The 21,443-nt window shown below is 40.5% G+C and overlaps 1 protein-coding gene across 3 annotated transcripts in view; it reads right to left on the bottom strand.

Annotated features, from left to right (window-relative positions):
- The window catches only part of LOC126457099 (BRCA2-interacting transcriptional repressor EMSY-like), a 320,327-nt gene that overhangs the window by 137,120 nt on the left and 161,764 nt on the right, over positions 1-21,443 (bottom strand). For 2 of the 3 annotated variants that reach the window (XM_050093126.1, XM_050093127.1), the window contains exon 8: positions 11,824-12,072. The exons of the other annotated variant lie outside the window; for it this stretch is intronic. In XM_050093126.1, the coding sequence (XP_049949083.1) occupies positions 11,824-12,072 (249 nt within the window). The remainder of the gene's footprint in view (positions 1-11,823; positions 12,073-21,443) is intronic. 3 annotated transcript variants of the gene reach the window in all.

Here is a 21,443-nt window from a genome sequence, read left to right as displayed (position 1 = left end):
GTACAAACAGTGAGAAAGGATATCTCTCGTGTTAAAATAATATTTCACCAAGATGTACTTACTAAATAGTAATTGGTGTTTTGACGGATGGAATGAGCAATTAACTGAATGAGGATGAATGACATTTTGCTCCAGAAAGGTTCAAAATCACGAAATGTCCAATTTTTACTTTTTTGCATTTTAAAAATCTACAGACTTTCCCTTTTCAATTGATATATAATTTATTCAGTTCAGAAGAGTATGACTATTTTTAAAATAAGTTCTGCAAGGGTGTGACCCACTTTGGCGCTGTTAAACTGCTGTCAAATGTACTCATGAATCCACATGCTCATCACGTACATTTGAATGATGTGAGAGAAAAAGTGTTACAAAACAAGTGTTGTGGCTAACCTGTGATAGTTTAATATATATCACTCACTCACTTGTCATGTGTTTCATGTTTATTTACTCTTGTAATCCTGAAAATATTCATGGTGGATTCTGTTCACTGAAGTCTCTGTTTCATTGAAGGATAATCACTGGTAAACATAAAGTGACTAGAAATCCTCTCAAGGCTTTTAAGAGAAGGAAAAAGTGATGGAAAGCCAAACATAGGTGTTATTACCGTAAACAACCTTGCTGATACTCCAACCCATTGCAATTAAAGTGAGAAAGAAAGTACGTTGCAGAGGAAGCTGGGTTCAGTTAGTGAAAAGTATGAATGTTTTATGGATGAATTAGATGTGAATGAAATATTTGATATGTCAGTTGTTAACAGAATTTTTGCAAATTGTGTAAGATGTATTCAGTGCAGTGAATTCGGTCTGGAACTCTTTATGAAAAATCACAAAGGACTGCCAATGAAATGAAACTGTAGTGTGATAAGCATCCATACATGACCACCTTTTGTAACAGTGTTTCAGTAACTCCAAATGAAGAAAATGATAGCAAAGTCTATGAAGACAACATCACACTTGTTTATGCCTTGCTTACATTTGGTAAGAGTGCTACTGTAGATGCGGTTTTCTTTGGCATGACAAATCTTCCATATCCCCAACCAGGTTTACGAACAGAGCGTTTATAGGGTCTAAAGCAGAAGATATCCGTATAGAATCTATGAAGATGACTGTGGAAGAAGCAGTAATAGAAAACAGTGGTAATAGAGACTTGACTGCTGCATTTGATGGTACCTGGCATAAACGGGGACATACAGCTCTTCATGGTGTAGTATTTGCCACCAGTATATACACAGGGAAAGTAATAGTATTTGCCACCAGTATATACACAGGGAAAGTAATGTCTAAATACTGTAGATGTCCACAAAAAAATAAAGGTACACATGAAAATAATTGCACAGCTAACAACAGTGAGAGTAGTGGAGAAATGGCTGGTGCTACTAGTATACAGGGTGTATCAAAAAGAATCATCCAATTTTAAAAAATCATAGCTATTATGTTATCTGAGATATGTACGTGAACAACATACTGTTGGAAAGAGCAAACTCTCAAGTTTTAGATGGTTCCTGCAAGGTAGCAGCAGTATGCATCCAATTCAGTTCTACTAAAAATGGTGTTGGGACAACAGAAAGCCTTTTGTGTTCTACATTTTCCACAGTGTGGGTCAGTAATAACTGTTCAGTATGACTTTCATAATAGGTGTGGTGTGGATCCTCCTGTAGCACAGAGCATTAGATAAGGGCACGAACAATTCCGAGAAACCTATTGTTTGTGTAAAGGCAAATCACCGGACCATCCCCCAAAGTGTCTGACACTGATGTTGAACACATCTGCCATAGTTTACAAGGAGTCCGCAGAAATCAATTCGCAGTGCAGCTCGACAGTTCAACATGCCCCTGATGTCAGTGTTGCTTTGATTTTTACACATGAAACCGTACAAAATTCAGCTCTTGCAAGCTCTTCATGAAGGTAGCAAACAACAACACGTGGAGCTCTGTAATTTTGTTCTTGGCAAGATGGAGGATGACAGTTTTCTTCCATGCAAAGTGTTAGTGGTGAGGCAACATTCCATTTAAATGGAAAGGTGAACCATCATAAAGTGAGAATATGGGGTCTGGAACAACCACACAAAGTTGTACAACTTGAGAGGGATTCTCCAAAATTTAATATGTTTCATGCAGTTTCACGGTAACACGTGTATGGTCCATTTTTCTTTGCCTGAGAACACTGTTACAGAAAGCACGTGTCTTGATATTGTTCAGGCATAACCACAAGTGTTGGAATGAAGAGGACGAACGCAAGACCAGAGGAGGCAGTGAGGAAATGTCAGACAATAGTGGTTAGCCCAGTTTGAATTGCATCTCATCACCCACAACATCCCAGGTACTGTGAAACTTCCCTATCTATTATCCATGGTAGGAAGCACAGTGTTCCACCTCATTAAAAAACTATTTCCTAACATCACTCTGAGTGAACTGTCATATGACCAAGTAGTACAGTCTCCAAGAAACTATTATGACCAACAAGTGAATGTGGTAGCAGCTAGGTATCATTGCCAAAAACAGTCAGAACAATCTTATCGCAAGTGGGCAACAGATTTGCAGGGTATGACAAGGAAATGCAAATTCAAATGTGCTTGCGGTGCTTTATATTCTGATGTTATGTTGAGTGATGCAATCGTGTACAATGTGCCTGATGTCAAACTCAAAGAACAAATTTTGAAACAGTCTGATCCATCATTTCAGCAGGTAGTGCAAATGCGAGATCAGTACAATTCCGGTGCCTTATCAGCCCATACATTTGATCAGCCAGCTTGTGCTAGCCAAGCCGAGTAAACAACACCTCACTATGCCGCATAGGCAGTTTGCTAAACAGACAGCTATAAGGTGAACAGAATTAAGTCTTACCCTAGGTGTTATTCACAACACAAACGCCAAGACTGCCCCTCCTGACAGGCTCAGTGTCACGCTTGTGGTGGGAAAGGACACGTGCAATCCGTATGTTTGCAATGGAACAAACATCAGAATTCAGTCCACTCACAAAAATCTAGTCACAAGACCCATCTCATTAATGTAGTATATGCAAAATCTGCAACAAGCAAGCATGCAATTTCATCAGTGATATGCCAGTCAAACAAACTTTCTGTTCATTTACTTAATTGTGGGAAACAAGTGAAATTTCAGTTGGACACGGATGTCTCTGTCACATTGCTGAATCGTCACACATATGAACTGTTAGGCCCCCCATGCCAGTCTAAAATTAGTATGCAACTGATGGCTTATAATGGACAAACATTACCGTTCTTGGAAAATGTACTTTGCCTGCTATGTGCTATCGCTCGCATATGCAAACAGTTACATTTACAATGCTACAACCACACGAGTGTGAGAACATATTTGGTCTTGATTCTTTTGACTTGTTTGGCTTTAATATTCAGGACAATGTGTTGTCAGTGTCTGCCTTCAACTCTTTTCTGAAGGTTTAGGCACAGCTAACAATTTTGTTGCACATATGATGCTGAAAGACAATGCTCAGCCAAAATTTTGTGGGGCTACAACTGTTTCCTTTGTATTACGGGACAAAGTCACAGCCGAACTTAAAGAATTGCAAGATAACAGAGTTATTCTGCTCATATCAGCTAGTCAATGGGCAAGTCCACTGGTTTTGCTCCCCAAACCTTCAGGTCGCATTCACATCTGTGTTGACTTTAAGTCTACAGTCAACCCACAAACTGTCACTGATACTTATCCACAGCCACACCCAGAGGATCTCATGGACAGATTAGGCAATGGACACTATTTTTCAAAAATTGATTTGTGCAATGAGTGATTTCAGGTACCGCTCAGTGACGAATCTCAAAAAGTTTGTTAGTAAACATTCTTTTGGGCTTGCTTAAATATTTGCATTTACCTTTTGGCAGTGCTTCCGCACCCTACATTTTCCAATGGTATTTGGAACAACTGGTAGCACAAGTGCCAAACTGTTCACAATATTTGGACGAATTGTACTAGAAGGTCGTACACCTGAAGAACATATTGCAAATTTACATGCTTTGTTTCATGTGTTATCTGATGCAGGACTGAAGTGTAGACTGGACAAGTATAATTTTTTTAAACCTGAGTTGCAGTATGTAGGTAATGGCATAAATAGTCAAGGTGTAAATCCTCTCCAGTTGCTTTGTTAGTCATGCGAGACTTGCCATTTCCTCGTAATATCACAGAATTGCAGTCAGTTTTAGGGAAAATAAACTATTATATTTGGTTCATAAAGAATGCTGCACAAATCATGGCTACATTGTGTTACAAGAATGTCCCCTTTGTTTGGACAGATGAGTGCCAAGTACCTTTTCAAAAACTTAAAGATGCATTGCTCAGTGATCGATGCTTAGTTCACTTTGATTCTGACAAGCCAGTTGCAGCGCAAGTTGATGCTTCCTCTTACGGTTTCTGTGCCGTGCTTTTGCACAGAATAGGTGAAAAAGATAGACCTATTGCTTTCACATAGAAAGTGCTGTCCAAAGCTAAGTGTAACTATTCACAAATCGAAAAAGAGGTTTTGGCTATTGTGTGTGGTGTCACCAAATTCCACCACTACTTGTATGGCAGAAAATTCTACTTAGTAACAGATCACAAGCCTTTGCAGTCCTTGTTTCATCCGCTGAATCCGGTTCCTGTATGAACTGCTTGGAAATTGCAAAGATGGGCTTTGTTGTTGTCTCAATACCGGTACATGATTGTGTATTGTCTTGTCCAAAAGCTAAACATGGTAATGCGGACGTACTTTCACGTCTTCCAATTGGTCCTGATGCAGACTTTGATGTTCCTGCTGAATCTTGTTGTCATATCGATGCTCAGGCTTCTACTTTGATTCAGTCTTTTCCGCTGAACTATAAGGAAATCACACAGGCCATGGAAGTTGATTCAGATTTGAACATTTTGCTCAATTATATTTGCACATCTTGGCCCCACTTATTGAATAGCACAAAGAACTCTGTAGTGTGCCGATACTTTGCACAGAAAGGTGTAATTCTTGTTCAAAATGATAGTGAACAGTTATGTGTACTGATCCTTATAGCTTTGCTAAAAGAAGTGATGCAGTTACTTCACTAAGGACACTGGGAGATTGTTCATATGAAACAGTTGGCATTTCAACACTGTACTTGGCAGGGTATGGACGCCCATATAGAACAGATGACTTCACAGTGTCCTGCATGTGTAGCAAATCAGTCTGCCTAAGTTGCAATCACCATGGCAACGTGTGCACATAATTTTTGCGGAACCTTTTTGGAACACTCATTGGTTGATTGTGGTTGAATCATACAGCAAGTTTCCTTTTGCTGTGCCTATGAACTTGACAATGTCACATAGCACAATTCAGATGTTGTCATCGATTTTTTGCCTCGAAGGTTTACCTGAAGTACTAGTATCAAACAACGGACCTCAGTTCACGTCAAATGAATTTGGAACATTCTGTGAATGCAATGGCATACAGCATCTAACCAGTGCACCGTTCCACCCACAGTCAAAAGGCGAAGTGGAACAGTTTGTCAAAACCTTCCAGCAGCAGATGGCCAAACTTCGCTCCGCTCACACCAGGGATCGAGCATTGCAACTGTTTCTCACCTCAAATTGTTCACACTTACGAGATGGACCATTGCCGGCGGAATTGCTTCACAGTCACCACCATCGCACATTGCTCCACCTGCCTCAGCATCCGGCGCCGAAGGAAGGCCACAAGTATCGCTTCATGCTGCATGTTATTGTCTTTTACAGGGTTTTTAGCAGCAGCAGATGATGTGCACGAGGCAAAATCATCCGTCGACTTGGCGCTTGCACGTATCTTCTTACAGGTCCCGATGGTTTGCAGAGCTGCCATCAAAATCAGCTTCGCCTCTGTCATGTACACGATGATTTTTCAGCCTCTCTTCCCGCAGATTTAGGGGTCCAGAGGACAGCGCGGCCACAGCAGCCACCAGAGGGTGTCATCACGACACCGCAGGATGACCCCATGGAGACGGAACCTTCGCCTCCTCCACCTCCTCTCGTTCTACCGATGGAGCTGGACCCACCCATACTGCAGCAGTCGCCACCTTCTTCATCTGGTTCATGGCAGCAGGAAGTGGACTCGTATCCTTCTGATTATTTTCCAGGGGCATTTCAACCAGAGCACAGGCCAGATGGCAGGGTACGGCCAGAAGCTTGACGTACTCTGCAGCCACAGCTTCTGGCCAGACGGTGCGCCCACTCTCCTGCATCCCCCGCCGTGGTCACACTCCATACACGATTATGGTCTGTTTTTTTTTTTTTTTTTTTTTTTGGGTGGGTCGGGGGGGGGGGGGGGGGGGCGGCGGGGATGGGGGCGGGAGGAATGTTCTGGCATAACCACAAGCGTTGGAATGAAGAGGATGAACGCAAGACCAGAGAAGATGGTGAGGAAATGTCAGACAATAGCCTGCTGGCAAGGACCCAGCTGCGCTTCAGCGCCCCTGCAAGAAGTGAATATAAGCACCACCCCTGCCAGCCTCAGTTGCTCAGATCGGCTCAGCGATGGACATTAGTTGATGGTTGTAGACTGGCACTCGCTGAACAGATTGTAGTGATCCGTATCAAGTGCTTACTTGGACTTTGTCTATAGTGAAGATCATTTACTATTACATGTTGCCCCTCGTTAGTGACACTTTTTCTAATTACAAAGTCATGTATTGTCAAACTGATTTATAGAAATAAAACCAGTAATGTTATTTGCCTGAACTGTTGTATATGCACTCGAAGAATGCAGCATCCTTTAGGCACCCTATAAGCGACTAGTGGGCAAAATCCAACAGATATGCTTGAGAACTTTCTTTTCCCATGATTGGAGACTGATTCAAGAGACTTCATTTACCAACAGGATGGGGCATCGTCTGGGAGAGTGGTAATTTTTAAATCGTAGGATTACTGAATTATGGTTCAGTCACACTGGACCAAATGATTCAGCCTTAATTACTGATCTCCAAGATCACTGGACCTGATTGTATGTGATTATTTCTTGTGGGGGTTTATAAAAGACTGTTTATAAGTCTCCATTACCAACAACAATGAATGAATTGATACATCGAATTAACAGCAGTTGTGGAAGCTGTAACTCGAGAAATGCTCGCTGCTGTGTGGAAACAATCTGAATACCACATGGACATTTGCTGTGCATCTCAAGGGAGGCATATTGAACACCTATGAAAAAGTATGAAAAAATCTTTTTGAGTTCCCTGTTCATCAAGAAAATAAAATTCATTGTATATGTTTATTAGTTTCAGAAATAAAAACTTGCCAAATTGGACAATTCTTTTTGGTACAGTATTTCAGCATTCTGTTGTGTGTAATAAAGTGTGATATTTGAATTACCTTAGGGACAGTGATTCTAAAAGTTTCAAACATATTCAAGAGCTGAGGTCTTATGGTGGTGATGTTGTAATGCAGAAATTTCAGTATCTGGACAAGCACAGAAACAAATGGGGTCAAGACTTCAGCGACTGAAAGCTTCGTACAAAAAACAAAAACTTAGTGATGTTAAAGGTTGGATGGGAATGGAAGGTTAACTGACAGTGTAATTGACAAAACACAGAAATATTATGGAATGTCTATAAGGCAAAACACACACAGTGTTTATGCAATGTAGAAGGCTGTTTGAGTTCCCCCCCCCCCCCCCCCCCCCCCCCAACTGATCAAAGTCCCCATCGTTACTTGTGTCCCAAAGGAAAGAAACAGTTGCTGTAAGTACAATGAAGGATTGCTAACTGGTGAAGTGTACACTCATAAACATAGTCTGCCTGATGCAGTAATGGAGGCGATAAAACCTATTTTCAGAGACTTAGCAGCACCTTAATTGTTGAAAAAGTGTGTTTGTGGAAAACTCAAAACCCCAATGAAAGTGTAAATAGTGTTGTATGGTCAACAATCCCCAAGAACTGTGTGTGTTGCAATAGAAACACTGCACTTTGGTGTGTATGATGCACTTTCTACTTTCAATGATGGCAACATTGTAAGGTGCAAAGTATTTTGAAACATGGAAATGAAGGTAGATTTCAACATGGTATGAATGATGATTGCTTTAAACAAGGAACATCTTCGGGCTGCTGACAAGTCTGTAAATAGCCTAGAAATACAAGCCATATTAACAGAAGGTGGACAAAGAGGAAGCCGGAGTGGGAGTTTGCAGCAGATGAAGACAATCCATCCTGTGGACCTGGAATGCACTTACAAGGCAATCCAAACTTTGTTGCTCGATTTCCAAAGGTTTAATTTTTTCATACACATTACGTGTTTTCTGAGGATCTACCAACTCAATTTGCTTCAAATTTTCAGGAATGTTACACAGCCCCCATGTGTAACTTAACACTGCCTTTTTCAAAAAATCTGTATAGTGTTGAATTTACAAACCAAAAATTGCACAAAAAATACTGAATTTTCATTATAATAGAAAATTTAATCTCTAACAACTGAATTCAAAATTTTAAAAATCCATTTGTTAAGTTATAGCCAATACTCAACAAATAACCTATAAAAATTTCAACTTCCTAGCTCAAACATCTTCTGAGAAAACATGTAATTTATAAGTGCTATTTTAACATTGGAAAAATAGGGCTTTCCGGAGCCCTTAATATCAAATAACTGATAGTGCAGAAACCAGTTATTCACAGAGTTTAGTTGAGTACTATCGCTGGTTATATGAGTAACAAACAAAATCAACAACTATATTATGATGGTTTCTTGTAAAGATTATAAAGAAATAATTTTTCTTTTCTCAGCGTATTCTTCCTTGAATGAGGGAACACTGTAAACCTTTTCAAAAGTAATGATGTCTAATCAGAAATAATTAAATGTGAAAAGAAATTGTGGTGGAGACGGGACAGTAGATGGTTATGCATAATACAAATACATCCCAAGAAAGGTGATGGCCACAGGACAAATTCAGGGTAACTAATTTCAGGTGGGAGAATTCAAACAGCCCCTGTGGTGTGGGCAAAAACTCTGTCCACACATTGGATAGTTCTGTGCTCAGTCTTACACTTGGCCATTTGACTAATGGTCATACCTATACAGGATGAGTCAGGAGGAAAGGTATGTACTTTGAGGGATGATATTATTAGTGGTTCTGAACAAAAAAATTGATATGAACATACACCCTATTCCAAATGGTTTCTGAAAGAGAACACATTTAATATAACTTTTGCATGTTTTTCTTGAATAAGTCGACAACAGCACTCTCCAGAGAAAACGTGTCACAGTACAAAATTAAACCACATTACATTTCCTACAAAAAAGGTCCTATTCATTTTTTCTCTAGGACTAAAAGCTTGTGCGAAGAGAGTGAGAGAATACAGAAAATCTCGTATCACGTGCGTGCACTGTAGCTTAGATAGTTTTTGTATGCCAATTTGAGGTAGTTTCTCGATCTGATACATCATGAATGTCCTGTATCAAATTGTTTGCCTCCATTTCCTCTACACTACTGTGGTCAATTGTAAACAATGACAACATTTGGATAGCAAAGAAAATAAATAACAAGGATTCAGGACACCATTCAGAAAAGAACATACGTCCATATGAAGCTTTTTGTTCAGAATCACTAATAATATGACACCTCAAAACATATATCTTTCCTCCCAACTCACCCTATATAAAGTAGTGTATAAAGAACAAAGGTTAACTGATAAACAACGTGCACCGTTCCACAAAATGTTCTGCTTTTAATTTTACAAGAATTGCCAGTTGTGGGGCAAGAGTCGGTTGTAGTGTATGGGGCAGGTTTTAAAGCAGGCACAGTAGCACAAGTAGGAACCAGGTGGGGGGGAATTATAATTTTGGAAAGGCATGTTTGACTATGATGTTACAGAAGTTGAGAGGGTAACAGAAGATGACAATGGGTCCTGTACAGGGGATATGAGGTAGAAAGTATATTATGTAAGGGCCTGATTTGAGAAAGTTATAGCCTCGGCAGAGTAAACTACTGAGGGAGTCAAGGCCTGGCAGTTCTCGGTGATGACATGTGTTCTTCAGTGTTTTATGGAGGTGGGAACTGTATCAGTAGGAGGGTGAGAGGTAGATACAACTTGGGAGATTTGTTTATGAATAATATCTGTTGAATAGTTATGGGAGAGGAAAGCCTGTGTGAAGTTCTTAGTGTAGGTGCTGAGGGATTTAATAGTGGAGTATAAACATTTGATGCAGATGCCTAGGCTGTACAGACAGAAGCATTTAATGGGGAAGGGATGGCAGCTGTCAAAGTACAGGTATTATTGCATATTAGTTTTGCATGGATTGAGGTTTGGCGGTGGGTTTCAGTAAGGTAAAGATCAACATGAAGATGCCTGCTGGGCCATGTGTACCCGAGATATTTTAGTAAAGCAAGGTCGCATCAACAGTCACTACCTCCCAGATGAAAAATGTATACACTCGTGTGTGTGTTAGCACTGAAGAAGGACATTGTCACCTATTGTCCACTACCATTATGGCATTCAGATGCTCAGCACTACTCTGTTTAATATAAGTGATGTACGTCGGGTGGACAAAAAAAGAAACATAATACATTACCACACCTAATACGGTGTACAAAAACAACTGGCATTCTAGTCACCTCAACATGGATAAATACAGGTTCTGTATGGTTTTCAAGGGAATCTTATAACATTCTTCCTGCAGAATAATGGCTAGCCAAGGTAACGATGATGAAGGTTGATAGTGAACATACACTCATCTGAAACTTCCTGGCATATTAAAACTGTGTGCCGGACCGAGACTCAAGCTCGGGACCTTTGAGTTCGAGTCTCGGTCCTGCACACAGTTTTAATCTGTCAGGAAGTTTCATAGCAACGCACACACTGCTGCAGAGTGAAAATCTCATTCTAGAAATACACTCATCTCTCCAAAGGACACCACAAAGGTTTGGTGACTGTGGTGGCCAGGGGAGATATGACAACTCATACTTGTACTCACCAAACCAGTCCTGGACAATGCGAGTTGTGTGAACAGGGGGCCCATAATCTTGGAATAATATAGTATCACCATCAGGGAATGAACACTGTGACCAGCGAAAATGGTCACACAATCCTTGGCAGTTATGTGGCCTTGCAGAGTAACCAAGGGGCTCATGGCATACGATGATATGGCTGCTCAAATTATCAGCGAATCTCCACCGTGTTTCACTCTTGGATGTAAACTCAGCCAGCAGCTGGAAATGGTGCAAAAAAAGAACCATTCGATCACATGACTTGCTTCCATTGCTCCATGGTCCAGGTTTTATGGCTTTAAACCACATTTACCACTGTGGGTATTTGCATCACTGATGACTCATTTTGGAATTCCAGCTTGCACTGCAATTCCCTGTTTATGAAGCTTCCTTCATCTAATTTTGATGCTGACAGGGCTCACAAGTGTGACATTCAGTTCTGCATTGACTTTTGCAGCTGCCGTCCTTTTATTTTCATTACAATCTCCTTCAATGACTGTCTGTCATGATCACTCAACACACACTTTCATCCATGTTGTGACTTAGCGAATAATTCTGTACCACTTTCCCTTAATTAAATATTCTTGAAACAGCACAGGACAACTGCACGAAGTAATTCACCCACAGACACCTGTCATACATTGTGTAGACTTTAGATATGTGATCCATCATTTGTTCACAGAAATGACTCTCATTTTTTTTTCTTTTTATGATTTTCCCCTATACTGTAATTTAATTCTGATTTCTCCTCTCTTTCATAAATGATTAAGACCACAAAATTCATTCATACTATCAGGAACAAGATCATACTGGTGTATCAGAACTGTATTATATTTGACCATAAGGACTGTTCAACTATATACAAAAGTGAAAACACTTGAACATGTAACTTGGGCATACTTACTGTTATCTGGTTTGATGGCAACAAAGGGCTTTCCTGTCTGAGTTGATGGCTTCAACTGGGTAGTCTGCATATTATTTGAAGCCTGATTTGTGTTTGTTGTTGGTGACACTTGATTTGGAGTCATTGGTATTATTATTGAACCAGCAGGCCTTGTTCGTATTCTTGCAGGAAGCTGTACGGATTTGGTACGAAGTTTTGGTGCAGTACTTTGTGCTATAAATGTTGTTGTGCTTGCTCCTCCTGTAGTCCCTAAAGTGAAAGACATTATTAAAATTGCAGCAGATCATTACGAGTTACTCTGTGTCATGTCTGACAATTCCAGAGAACAAAACTTGAAGATATAAAAAAGAAATTTATACACGGTGTTCAGAAATTCCCATTACAAACTTGTAGGACTCATAGAGGGGAATGAATCCATAATATTTTGAATAGGAACCCATGTCCACAAATGCCATACAACGATGGTACAGAGTGTTGAAGTTATGGGTGCTGGTGCCTGTAAATGAATGTATATACAGTGTGATTCTGTGATGATGTTACAAACTTTCTAGGATGATGGAGAGGGATAAATGTATCGAACTGAGGTAAGGCTCCCTGATTCTGAAATGAATGAGTTGAAAGTTACAAGTGAAAATCATTCTGATACATCTGACATAGAATATATGTACCGCTACTGTTGTTGCTAAGAATGTAGGGTATGTAACTTTCAGAGGTAGCAGTATAGACCAAAACGAAGAAGAAATGTCCAGTAAACATGGGCTCTAAAATGCATACCTGAGGAGCTATGAGCACTTGTTTGTCTACACTACTGTGAAACTTATCCCCTCTACTGAACAAGTGCTCATAGCTCTTAAGGTACACATTTTAGAGCCTATGTTTACTTGACATTGTTTCTTGTTTTGGTCCATACTACCACCTCTGAAAGATGCATACCCTACATTCTTGGCAACAATGGTAACAGTACATCTATTCTTCCGCCAGAGGTATCAGAACAACTTTGCTTATAACTTTCATCTCGTTCATTTCCAAACCAGGGATCCTTACCTCAATTCGATAAATTTATCCGTCTCCAGCATTCTAGAAAGTCTGTAGCAACATCAGGGAATAACTCTGTATTATACATTTACAAGCACCAGCACCTATAACTTCTAACATCAGGGAATCACTCTGTATATACATACATTTACAGGCACCAGCACCTATGACTACGATGCTCTGTATCATCATTGGATGATGTTTCCGATATGGGTTCCTATACAGAATATTACATACTCACTTCCCTCTACAAGTCCTAGAAGTATGGAATGGGAATTTCTGAGTACCTTGTAAGTTTCTAGAATGTTTTATACACATGAAGATTTTTACTATCTCTACTTCCTATCTCTCCATCTTATTTCATAATAGTGGCTGCTCAAGTAATTCCATTGACATGTATTTGAAAACATTTTGATTTTAAGCCCATTTAGCAGAACATAATAGAAAATTTTGTTTATAATTCTGTAACTAACTTTATGTAAAGCATACTAGACATAACCTTATGAAAGTGGTACGACCTAGCTTTCCCCTGACCTCAGCATCAGCCAATTATTAGGAAACCTAGGACTTAATATGTAATTTTACTGAGATAATGACTTGACATTCTCGTATACCTTAAGTTTTGGCTAAGATGAAGGACATATTTAGTGGCAGAAACCATCCTAACATCAATATGAATTACATGCCAAACCTGTGGATTAGTACACAGTCATTTAACATACAGAACTGCAGAGTTAAGTCAATTGAGGCAATATGCATTACAATTACCATTCAAAATTCTACACAGAGAAACCATATACTTATATAATAGTTTGTACAGCCACAAAGCAAAAGTTAATTAATCAAAAAAATGTAACTGCACAGACATGTTACCAGATTTCAAACTACCACTCTTTTTCTAGCTTAAGTGCACAGTCTCTCAACCCACATGGATAGCTGAGCATCTTAAAGCATCTGCTTCTGGTATATGGGGAAGTTTGCTTGTCCCAGATTGAATTTACCTTGTAGTTTAACAACAGGAACAGGTGTGCTAGATAGCCTGGATGCAGCTTTTACACAATTATTGCATCCACTTAGATAAATAGTGGACTGGTTCCCAGGTTCCGCATTAGTCACACAATGCACAAACACTTTTGTAACTGATGTCGCATTTGATCATGCAACATACACTAGATGCATTCAGAATGGGTACACGACTCCGTGTCCAGACAGGTGGGGGGAGGGAGGACTTTGGCAGGGGGTGGATGGAGCTAGCTTACACATAGCAATGGTTCTCTACAAAACTCAAAAAGTACCACACCAGTCCTGATCCAACACACTGGCTAGATATATGACACTGGTATGAATGGCAGAAGTACGCACTCACACACACACATCCACACCACACACACCCAAATACCTGTGTGTGTGTGTGGTGTGTGTGTGTGTGTGTGTGTGTGTGTGTGAGAGAGAGAGAGAGAGAGAGAGAGAGAGAGAGAGAGAGAGAGAGAAATCATGTTATCATCAGATCCACAACTACTGATAAAACTGCTATGTTAGCTTGGTATTTTTCCTGGTTTCCCCTATACATTAGTACTTCATAAATAATATATATGTTTCTGTGTTGTTGTAGAGGCCTATATATTGGTACAATTTTCACTGATGGTTATATTTCTTGTATTACCAGTAATAAACCAAGGAAATCACACTATCTGAAACTTTTTATTGTAATGATGCCTTCAGGATCACATGCAGCTCTGCACTAAATACAGTGTACTCATTGTGAATTTTAAGATACGGTCAGAGAAAGTTACTGATGAGCAAATCCTCCCATTTTGAATTGTTGGTGCATACAATAATAAAACTGTGAACCTGCATTATGTACACAAAAAATCTATGTTAAAAATTATTTAGTACATGATAGTGAAACTAGAAACAACTGTAATTTGTATCTGGACACAAAAAATAAAGCTAAAACTCAGCAGAGCTATTGTACAATACTGTTAACTTATATAATACTGGACCACAACATATAAAAGACATACCGTAGATACTTTAGTATCCCCACCAGTGGAAACTGCAACAGAGGCAGATCAGCTAGCATGGTTATCACGGCAGAATAATCCAGACACCTGCTGTGGGGTGCACATGTGAAAAGTGTCTACCTGCTGGTGGCAGTAGGCTGGGTGGGACAGTTCTAATGCTGAGATCAACCACCCTAGACCTCACCTTGTCCCTTGCGCTGTTCCTATATGCCCAATCAGCAGTCGCCCGCACCTGCCATGTGCTATGTATATCCACATGCCTGTCTCCACAAGTTTCCGAACTTTCTGCTTCCCCACAGACTGACTCGCACAGCAAGTTTTAATTTCCTCTTGGTGGGTTCTGTTCCCTGGCTTGTCGAGCCACCATCGGTCACACAGTAAAATGTTCCAATGGTGTTGTTTAGTGGCATTGTCATACTTGCACAGGTGTTGTTTAGTGGCATTGTCATACTTGCACAGATACTGAAGTGGCAACAAAGGACATTTTTATGTGTGTGATGCTTCTACTTTTTCTGTCCCTTCTCATGTGTTAATTATGGGCTATCATGGATTGGGCATTTCTGCAATGCTGGCAGGAACAGCTGGAAGGAGCAGCAGCAGCAGCAGAAGCATGAGCAGAAATGTGCACTGCTAAGTCAGAGCGCGGAATTGCTTCATGCCCCCAGGTGGGAGACCAGGCATCTGCTGTGTAGTATTCTTCCCCTCTACAGCCACAGTTTGGTGGTTTCAATGAGTCTACAGAAAGGTGGGAAAGTTACCTGCACTGGTTCTTGCTGCACTGCTAGGTAAGGTGTACTGTGAATCCAGTCAAGAAAGCTGCCTTGTCATTGTCCAGCAGTGTAAAGTTACATGAAGTTGTGCAAAATTTGAAGCCCTTCACTGAGCCCTAGAAAGACTCCTGTGACAAATTTAGTTGGTTATTTCAGATCACCCAGGGCAGTTGGATGTACCCTTGATCACCAATTTGCAGGGTCTCTCATGCAAGTGTTGTTTAGAGTGTCCCAAATTGCTGCCTCATATGCAGACTCGCTAACTCACAACATGATTGTCTGCTAAGTAGCTGATCCTGAAGTCCAAACTAGAGCACTGACCTTGTTCAACCCTCCCTTAGTTAATGTTGCCCAGGTTGTGGGATCGAATGAGCTTTCGGTGGTGGCGAAGGATGTCTGTCTCAACTGGCAGGTGGTGCAATAAGGTGTGCATGGTAAACAGTCCATGATTCCCCCCCAGTTTCTCCAGATGGACTTCCCTCCCACCATGTCACTATATGTTGGCACAATTAACGTTTCTGCTGCAGCAGCATTGTGGCGCTATTTGCCCACATTGAGCTTGGCGGGTTTGCGTCAACTGCAGTGTCATAATTCATGCCCGTGGCATTTTTCAGTCCTTCAGTGTCACTCTGCTTCCCCTCATTGGGCAAGCCAGTGGTCCTGCCCCAACTGTCTTTTGATGCATGTTCGACAAGACAGCCTATATGATGAGGTTTTGTGTGGGGCATGCCATCAGGTAGGCCATTTAGCAACTGTTTGTGACAGTTGGTGAGCTGCGGGTCAGTTATCAGAAGCTCCTTTGTTTTCTCTGTATTCCAGGGCTGTCTCTGATGCCCTGTGTGTGTCGTCCTGGCAAATTTTTCTGATGCTATTAGTGGATGGATGACCAGTTGAACTCCCAGTAGATATGGGAGTGACAGTCAGTCTCATTAACTTAATGTATGAACAGGCTCTTGGGCTGCCTGGCACTGAAACAGCTTCTATGTCAAGTTGTCTTTTTGTCTTTTATGGTAAACAGTGGATGTCTTTGGGGAGGGGCAGTTCTTCCTCTCTGCATAGATTTTCAATGGTCACTTTTCCGTTGGCACAAAATATTTTTGGGTTAGACACTTTTTCCTTTTTTGGCATCCAGATAGTTGACAAAGTCCATTTAATGATTCAATTGCTCCCTTTTCAAGATTATGACTCATTGCTACAGTCCTACAACCAGCTGTTTGAGAATCCTTGGGTCAGGTAGAAAATTTCAAGGAACTTGTTTCTTTTAAGCCATCAATGGTGGTTAAATTTTCTCACCCCTGACCCATTCCCTTCTCCAAGAATGACATGATGAAGGCCAAGTTGCAGCATTGGCAGCATGTGGATGTCTTTTCTCCTATTTTGTTGAGTCAGTGGGCCACCTCTTTGATGGTGATACAGAAGCCTGATGGTGCATTGCGCCTTTGCAGTGATTTTAAACAGATGGTCAACTCGTAATGTTTCATGTATTAGTACCCAAATCTGTGACGGTTGGAGTTGTTGACAAAGTTGTTGGGGGCTAGTATTTTTCATACATAAACTTGCGCGATACATACCTGCAGTTGTAATGCATGCAACTTCTTGGACCTTCTTGGTATCCAATTCTGTGACGGTTGGAGTTGTTGACAAAGTTGTTGGGGGCTAGTATTTTTCATACATAAACTTGCGCGATACATACCTGCAGTTGTAATGCATGCAACTTCTTGGACCTTCTTGGTATCCAATTCTGTGATGGTTGGAGTTGTTGACAAAGTTGTTGGGGGCTAGTATTTTTCATACATAAACTTGCGCGATACATACCTGCAGTTGCAATGCATGCCACTCCTTGGACTTTCTTGGTATTCAACACCCCCTTTGGGCTTTACCAGTTTAATTACATACCTTTTGAACCTTGTCTGCACCAGGAATTGATCAAAAATATTTGGAGCAGTTGATTCAGGATATTCCTTGTCACGTAAAGTACCACGATGACATATGGGTCGTTGGCTCCTCACAAGAAGAGCATTTACAAAACCTTCTGATAGTTGTGCCCATTATTTCGACCAGCAGCAGGGGCGGCTGCCAGGTGTCACAATGGATCACAAGGGTCAGTAGGTGTGCATGGTGGATGTTGATCAGGAGCATTAATCCACCATGCAAATCAGTTGCATCTGCACCCTGTTGGGTCATCAATACTGCCAGGCAGCAGGGATGGTTACAATGATGTTCTAGGTGCGGGCTCCCACTTATGGTGATGGGCTTCCTTGTTGCCACTTGCTTCTGACACTCTTCCTTTGCTTGCAGCCTTGGGCCTCAGTGAGACTAATTTCCATGCATACTGATATGGAGCCCATGGATATGACCTGCCTTCCTACTCCTACTCCTACTCCTCCTCCTCCTCCACCTTTCCTCTCCTCTCTTGCCACTGGATGTAATAGTGGGTCCACAGACTGCTGGCTCCACCTTTGCAGATTTTCACACCTCTGGTAGAGCTAGCAGCATTAGTGCTGTCTTCTTCAGTTGTTAGTCCGCTTCCTGGGTCGTTAGCACTCTCTCTACTTCTGCGCCCAAGGTCGAGGCTCAAACCTGGCCATTTTCAGCTCTACATGGGCATTTTAGGGGGAAGGGATTCAGTATTCCCACCATTGAACATTGCAATGAAGGAAGATGAACTGACTTGGCGTGGACAACTACCGTGGGTGGAGGATGAGACATGTGGTATGGGCAGACCCGCTGACAGAAGTGTTTACCTCCTGGTGACAGTAAGCCAGAGAAGGCAGTTCTGATGCTGAGTTCAACCACTGTGGACCTCACTTTTGTGCCTCATGTCATTTCCATCATTTCAGTCATTCCACACCTACCGCATGTTGTGTTTGTCCACATGCCTGTCTTACGGGGTTTCAGAGTTCCTGCGTCCCTGCAGACTGACTCGCATGGCAAGTTTCATATCTTCTTGTGGGTTTCTGTTCCCCAGCTGGTTGTTGAGCCACTGTTGGCCCATACCATACCTTGTGCCAAAAGTGATGTTTAGTAGCACTGTCACGCCTGTGAAGATACTAAAGATAAAATCTGCTCTATCACAGATAAAGGCTGTGGCCAAAAACATATGTGTAAGTGTATTTTAATTGTGCCTGTCTGCAACTTAACATGTCATCTTTACAGTAAGTAGCAATCTATCTTTTCCTGCATTGCTGATATTCAAAATTAAAGAATTATTTACAAAATGAAAGTTTTTATATGGTAATACAGTACCCGATTTAAAAAAGTCACTTTATTTAAGAAGTTCTGTATTACACGCGAGTGAATACTTCTATAAGGCTAAAAAATAAATGTAATTATAGAATGAAAGAATAATGTTTGTCAAATATAGTGTAAGAAATTAAATTTAAGCTGATAATTTGTGTTTGTTTTGAATGATGAAATCCATACAATGAAAGTTGTTAGACCGATTAAGAAACCAAATCAAATCAAATATAAAATGATGTAAAATAAAGACATAAAATTTACATCTTCTTTTCTTAATATCTGACAAAAATATAGTACTGGCACGTTAAGGATCCAATGAGGTGATTTTGGACACCCCTGGTTTGAAACTCTGATATGTTCCATACCCATTTTTGAAAGATGGTTCTTTGCACTAATACCAGAGCTTTATTACTTGTAGCTGATTAGTGAAAAGCACTTCATCAGTGGGGGAGCAATGGTATGATATTCAAGTGTCTGTATCATAGGTAATATTTTATAAGTTTGTCACGCCATGTTAAATGATTGTTCACTAGCCAAGCACAGATGCTAGGAATAGGGCTAGTCACAAATCATAAATGTCCTAGTGGTCAGACTAGTTCTCTCTTGGTGCACCATGCTTGACATTTTTAAATAGTGTATTGTGACAGACCATACACAAACCAGGATTACATGAAAACTGTGCAAAACTCGAGTAAACAGAATTCAGTTTACTTGCCATGAACTATGACAGATGCTTTTTAAAAGACTCAATACTTTTAGGGATTCTGCTTTTAGGTCTCAGAAGTGTGGTGAACAAGTAAGCTTAAAAATAAATATGGGACCCAGAGACCTCTCAGCTTTTTCCCCTTTTCTTTTCTTTTTTTTTTTGGAACAATGTGCCATACAGAATGCAGACTTCTATGGATGCTATTTGCATTGTTGCTGATATTTGATTTATTGGCCTTATTCCCGTAAGTCAAATATCAGCAACAGTGTCCCACATTCCCAATTTAGTAAAATTAAAAACAGAGAATGTGAATGGTTAAAAAGTATGCAAGCATATTTCGCAGTTGGGTATCTGAAATGATTCTTCTCCAACTGTTCCTCCAGAATTAAAACTGTCGATTGCAAATGGGAGATTGCTTTGCAGTGTTAGAGGAGGGAGGGGGGGTGTAGTTGTTGTCCAAAAACAAGGAACACAGAACAGGGGTTCTTGCTGTCACTGTTATCCTAATAGTTGCCATGCTACAGAAAGTTATACTTAAAACACTACCTTTAGTAACACCATTCTCTTGTTCAAAGCAATGAGACACAATGTGACACAGCAGTGGCAAGATAGGCCTCCGCCAAAGGCACAGGTACAGAGGAAGTTCAAAACTGGCAGAAAAACACAAGAAAGAAAGAGGATTTCAGAATTAACTGAGAGCATTACACATGTTCTCCTACACCTCATTCCCACTGCCGTTGGTGTCATTTCATCCAAGAAGAACCATAAAGAAACAGCTACTACCAAACAGACGTCTATCAGTAATGTGGTTTATGTGATAATAATGTGTTTGGTTCACATAGCTGCTGCACACATTGTTTACCCATGTTAAAAAATGGTACTGCTTAGCTATGCTACTGTATGATCTCAAAGGTAGGTGAGCAGGTGCTGAAGCAAACAAATTAACTGAATGAAAGATTCTGATTTCTCCCAACCAAAGACTGGAGTCAGACGTGATGGTGGAGGAAGCAAGAGAAAGGTGGAATGGTTATGCAATTTACAAGCAGTACTTTTACTACACCCAACTTTTGGTAGGTATGATTATCTGTTTAAATAAAAAAGAATTCAAGAATAAGCCTTCTGTTGTGATTGTTAATCTTTGTGCCTCCAAACAGCTGTACTCTCATCTAAGTTGGTCATCAGCTGCTCTGCTCAAGCATTTTGTGTTGTAAAACTACCGAAAGTATGTCTTACTTGTTTTGCTGATATCCTGGCATGTATGAAACTCTAAAGCATCAAAAGCCTTAAGTTCCTCTGCTAAGCACTGTACCAAACGTTTAATACATGCAGTTTTTGTATCAAATGACAATGGATGTTTAGTTTCACCATGCCTGCCAATAATGACCATACAAACATGTCATTTGTACATGCGTAAAATAGTAAGCAGTTACGTCAAGAATGAGTGCTCTGATACATAGCCAAAGACAAATATGTTTTTGATTCTCTACCTTTTCATTGCAGGTATACCATTAAAATGTCGAGGAAGGTAAGAAGGATAGCTACTGATGTGGTTAAATGCAATGCACACTTGTTCTGTGCTAAGAAGTTGTTGAAAGAATTTTGACAGAACAATAAGTGATATCAAAAATAGATTTCACATTTATCACACCACTTCATATAACTTCTATTCGCTGTCAGAAAACGCCTTAAATCAAAGTTCTGTATCTTAAATTGAAAAATGTGCACATGATTTTGGTGCCAAATACAGCAGAGATATTGATACAGTGCAGATAGTTAACAAAACCTCCCCCCCATGAACCATGGACCTTGCCGTTGGTGGGGAGGCTTGCGTGCCTCAGCGATACA

The sequence above is a fragment of the Schistocerca serialis genome, chromosome 2, assembly GCF_023864345.2.
Source record: "Schistocerca serialis cubense isolate TAMUIC-IGC-003099 chromosome 2, iqSchSeri2.2, whole genome shotgun sequence".
In the NCBI taxonomy this organism is placed as follows: Eukaryota; Metazoa; Arthropoda; class Insecta; order Orthoptera; family Acrididae; genus Schistocerca; species Schistocerca serialis.
Note: the sequence above shows the minus strand (reverse complement) of the source record. Positions and strands in the feature narration are given on the sequence as shown.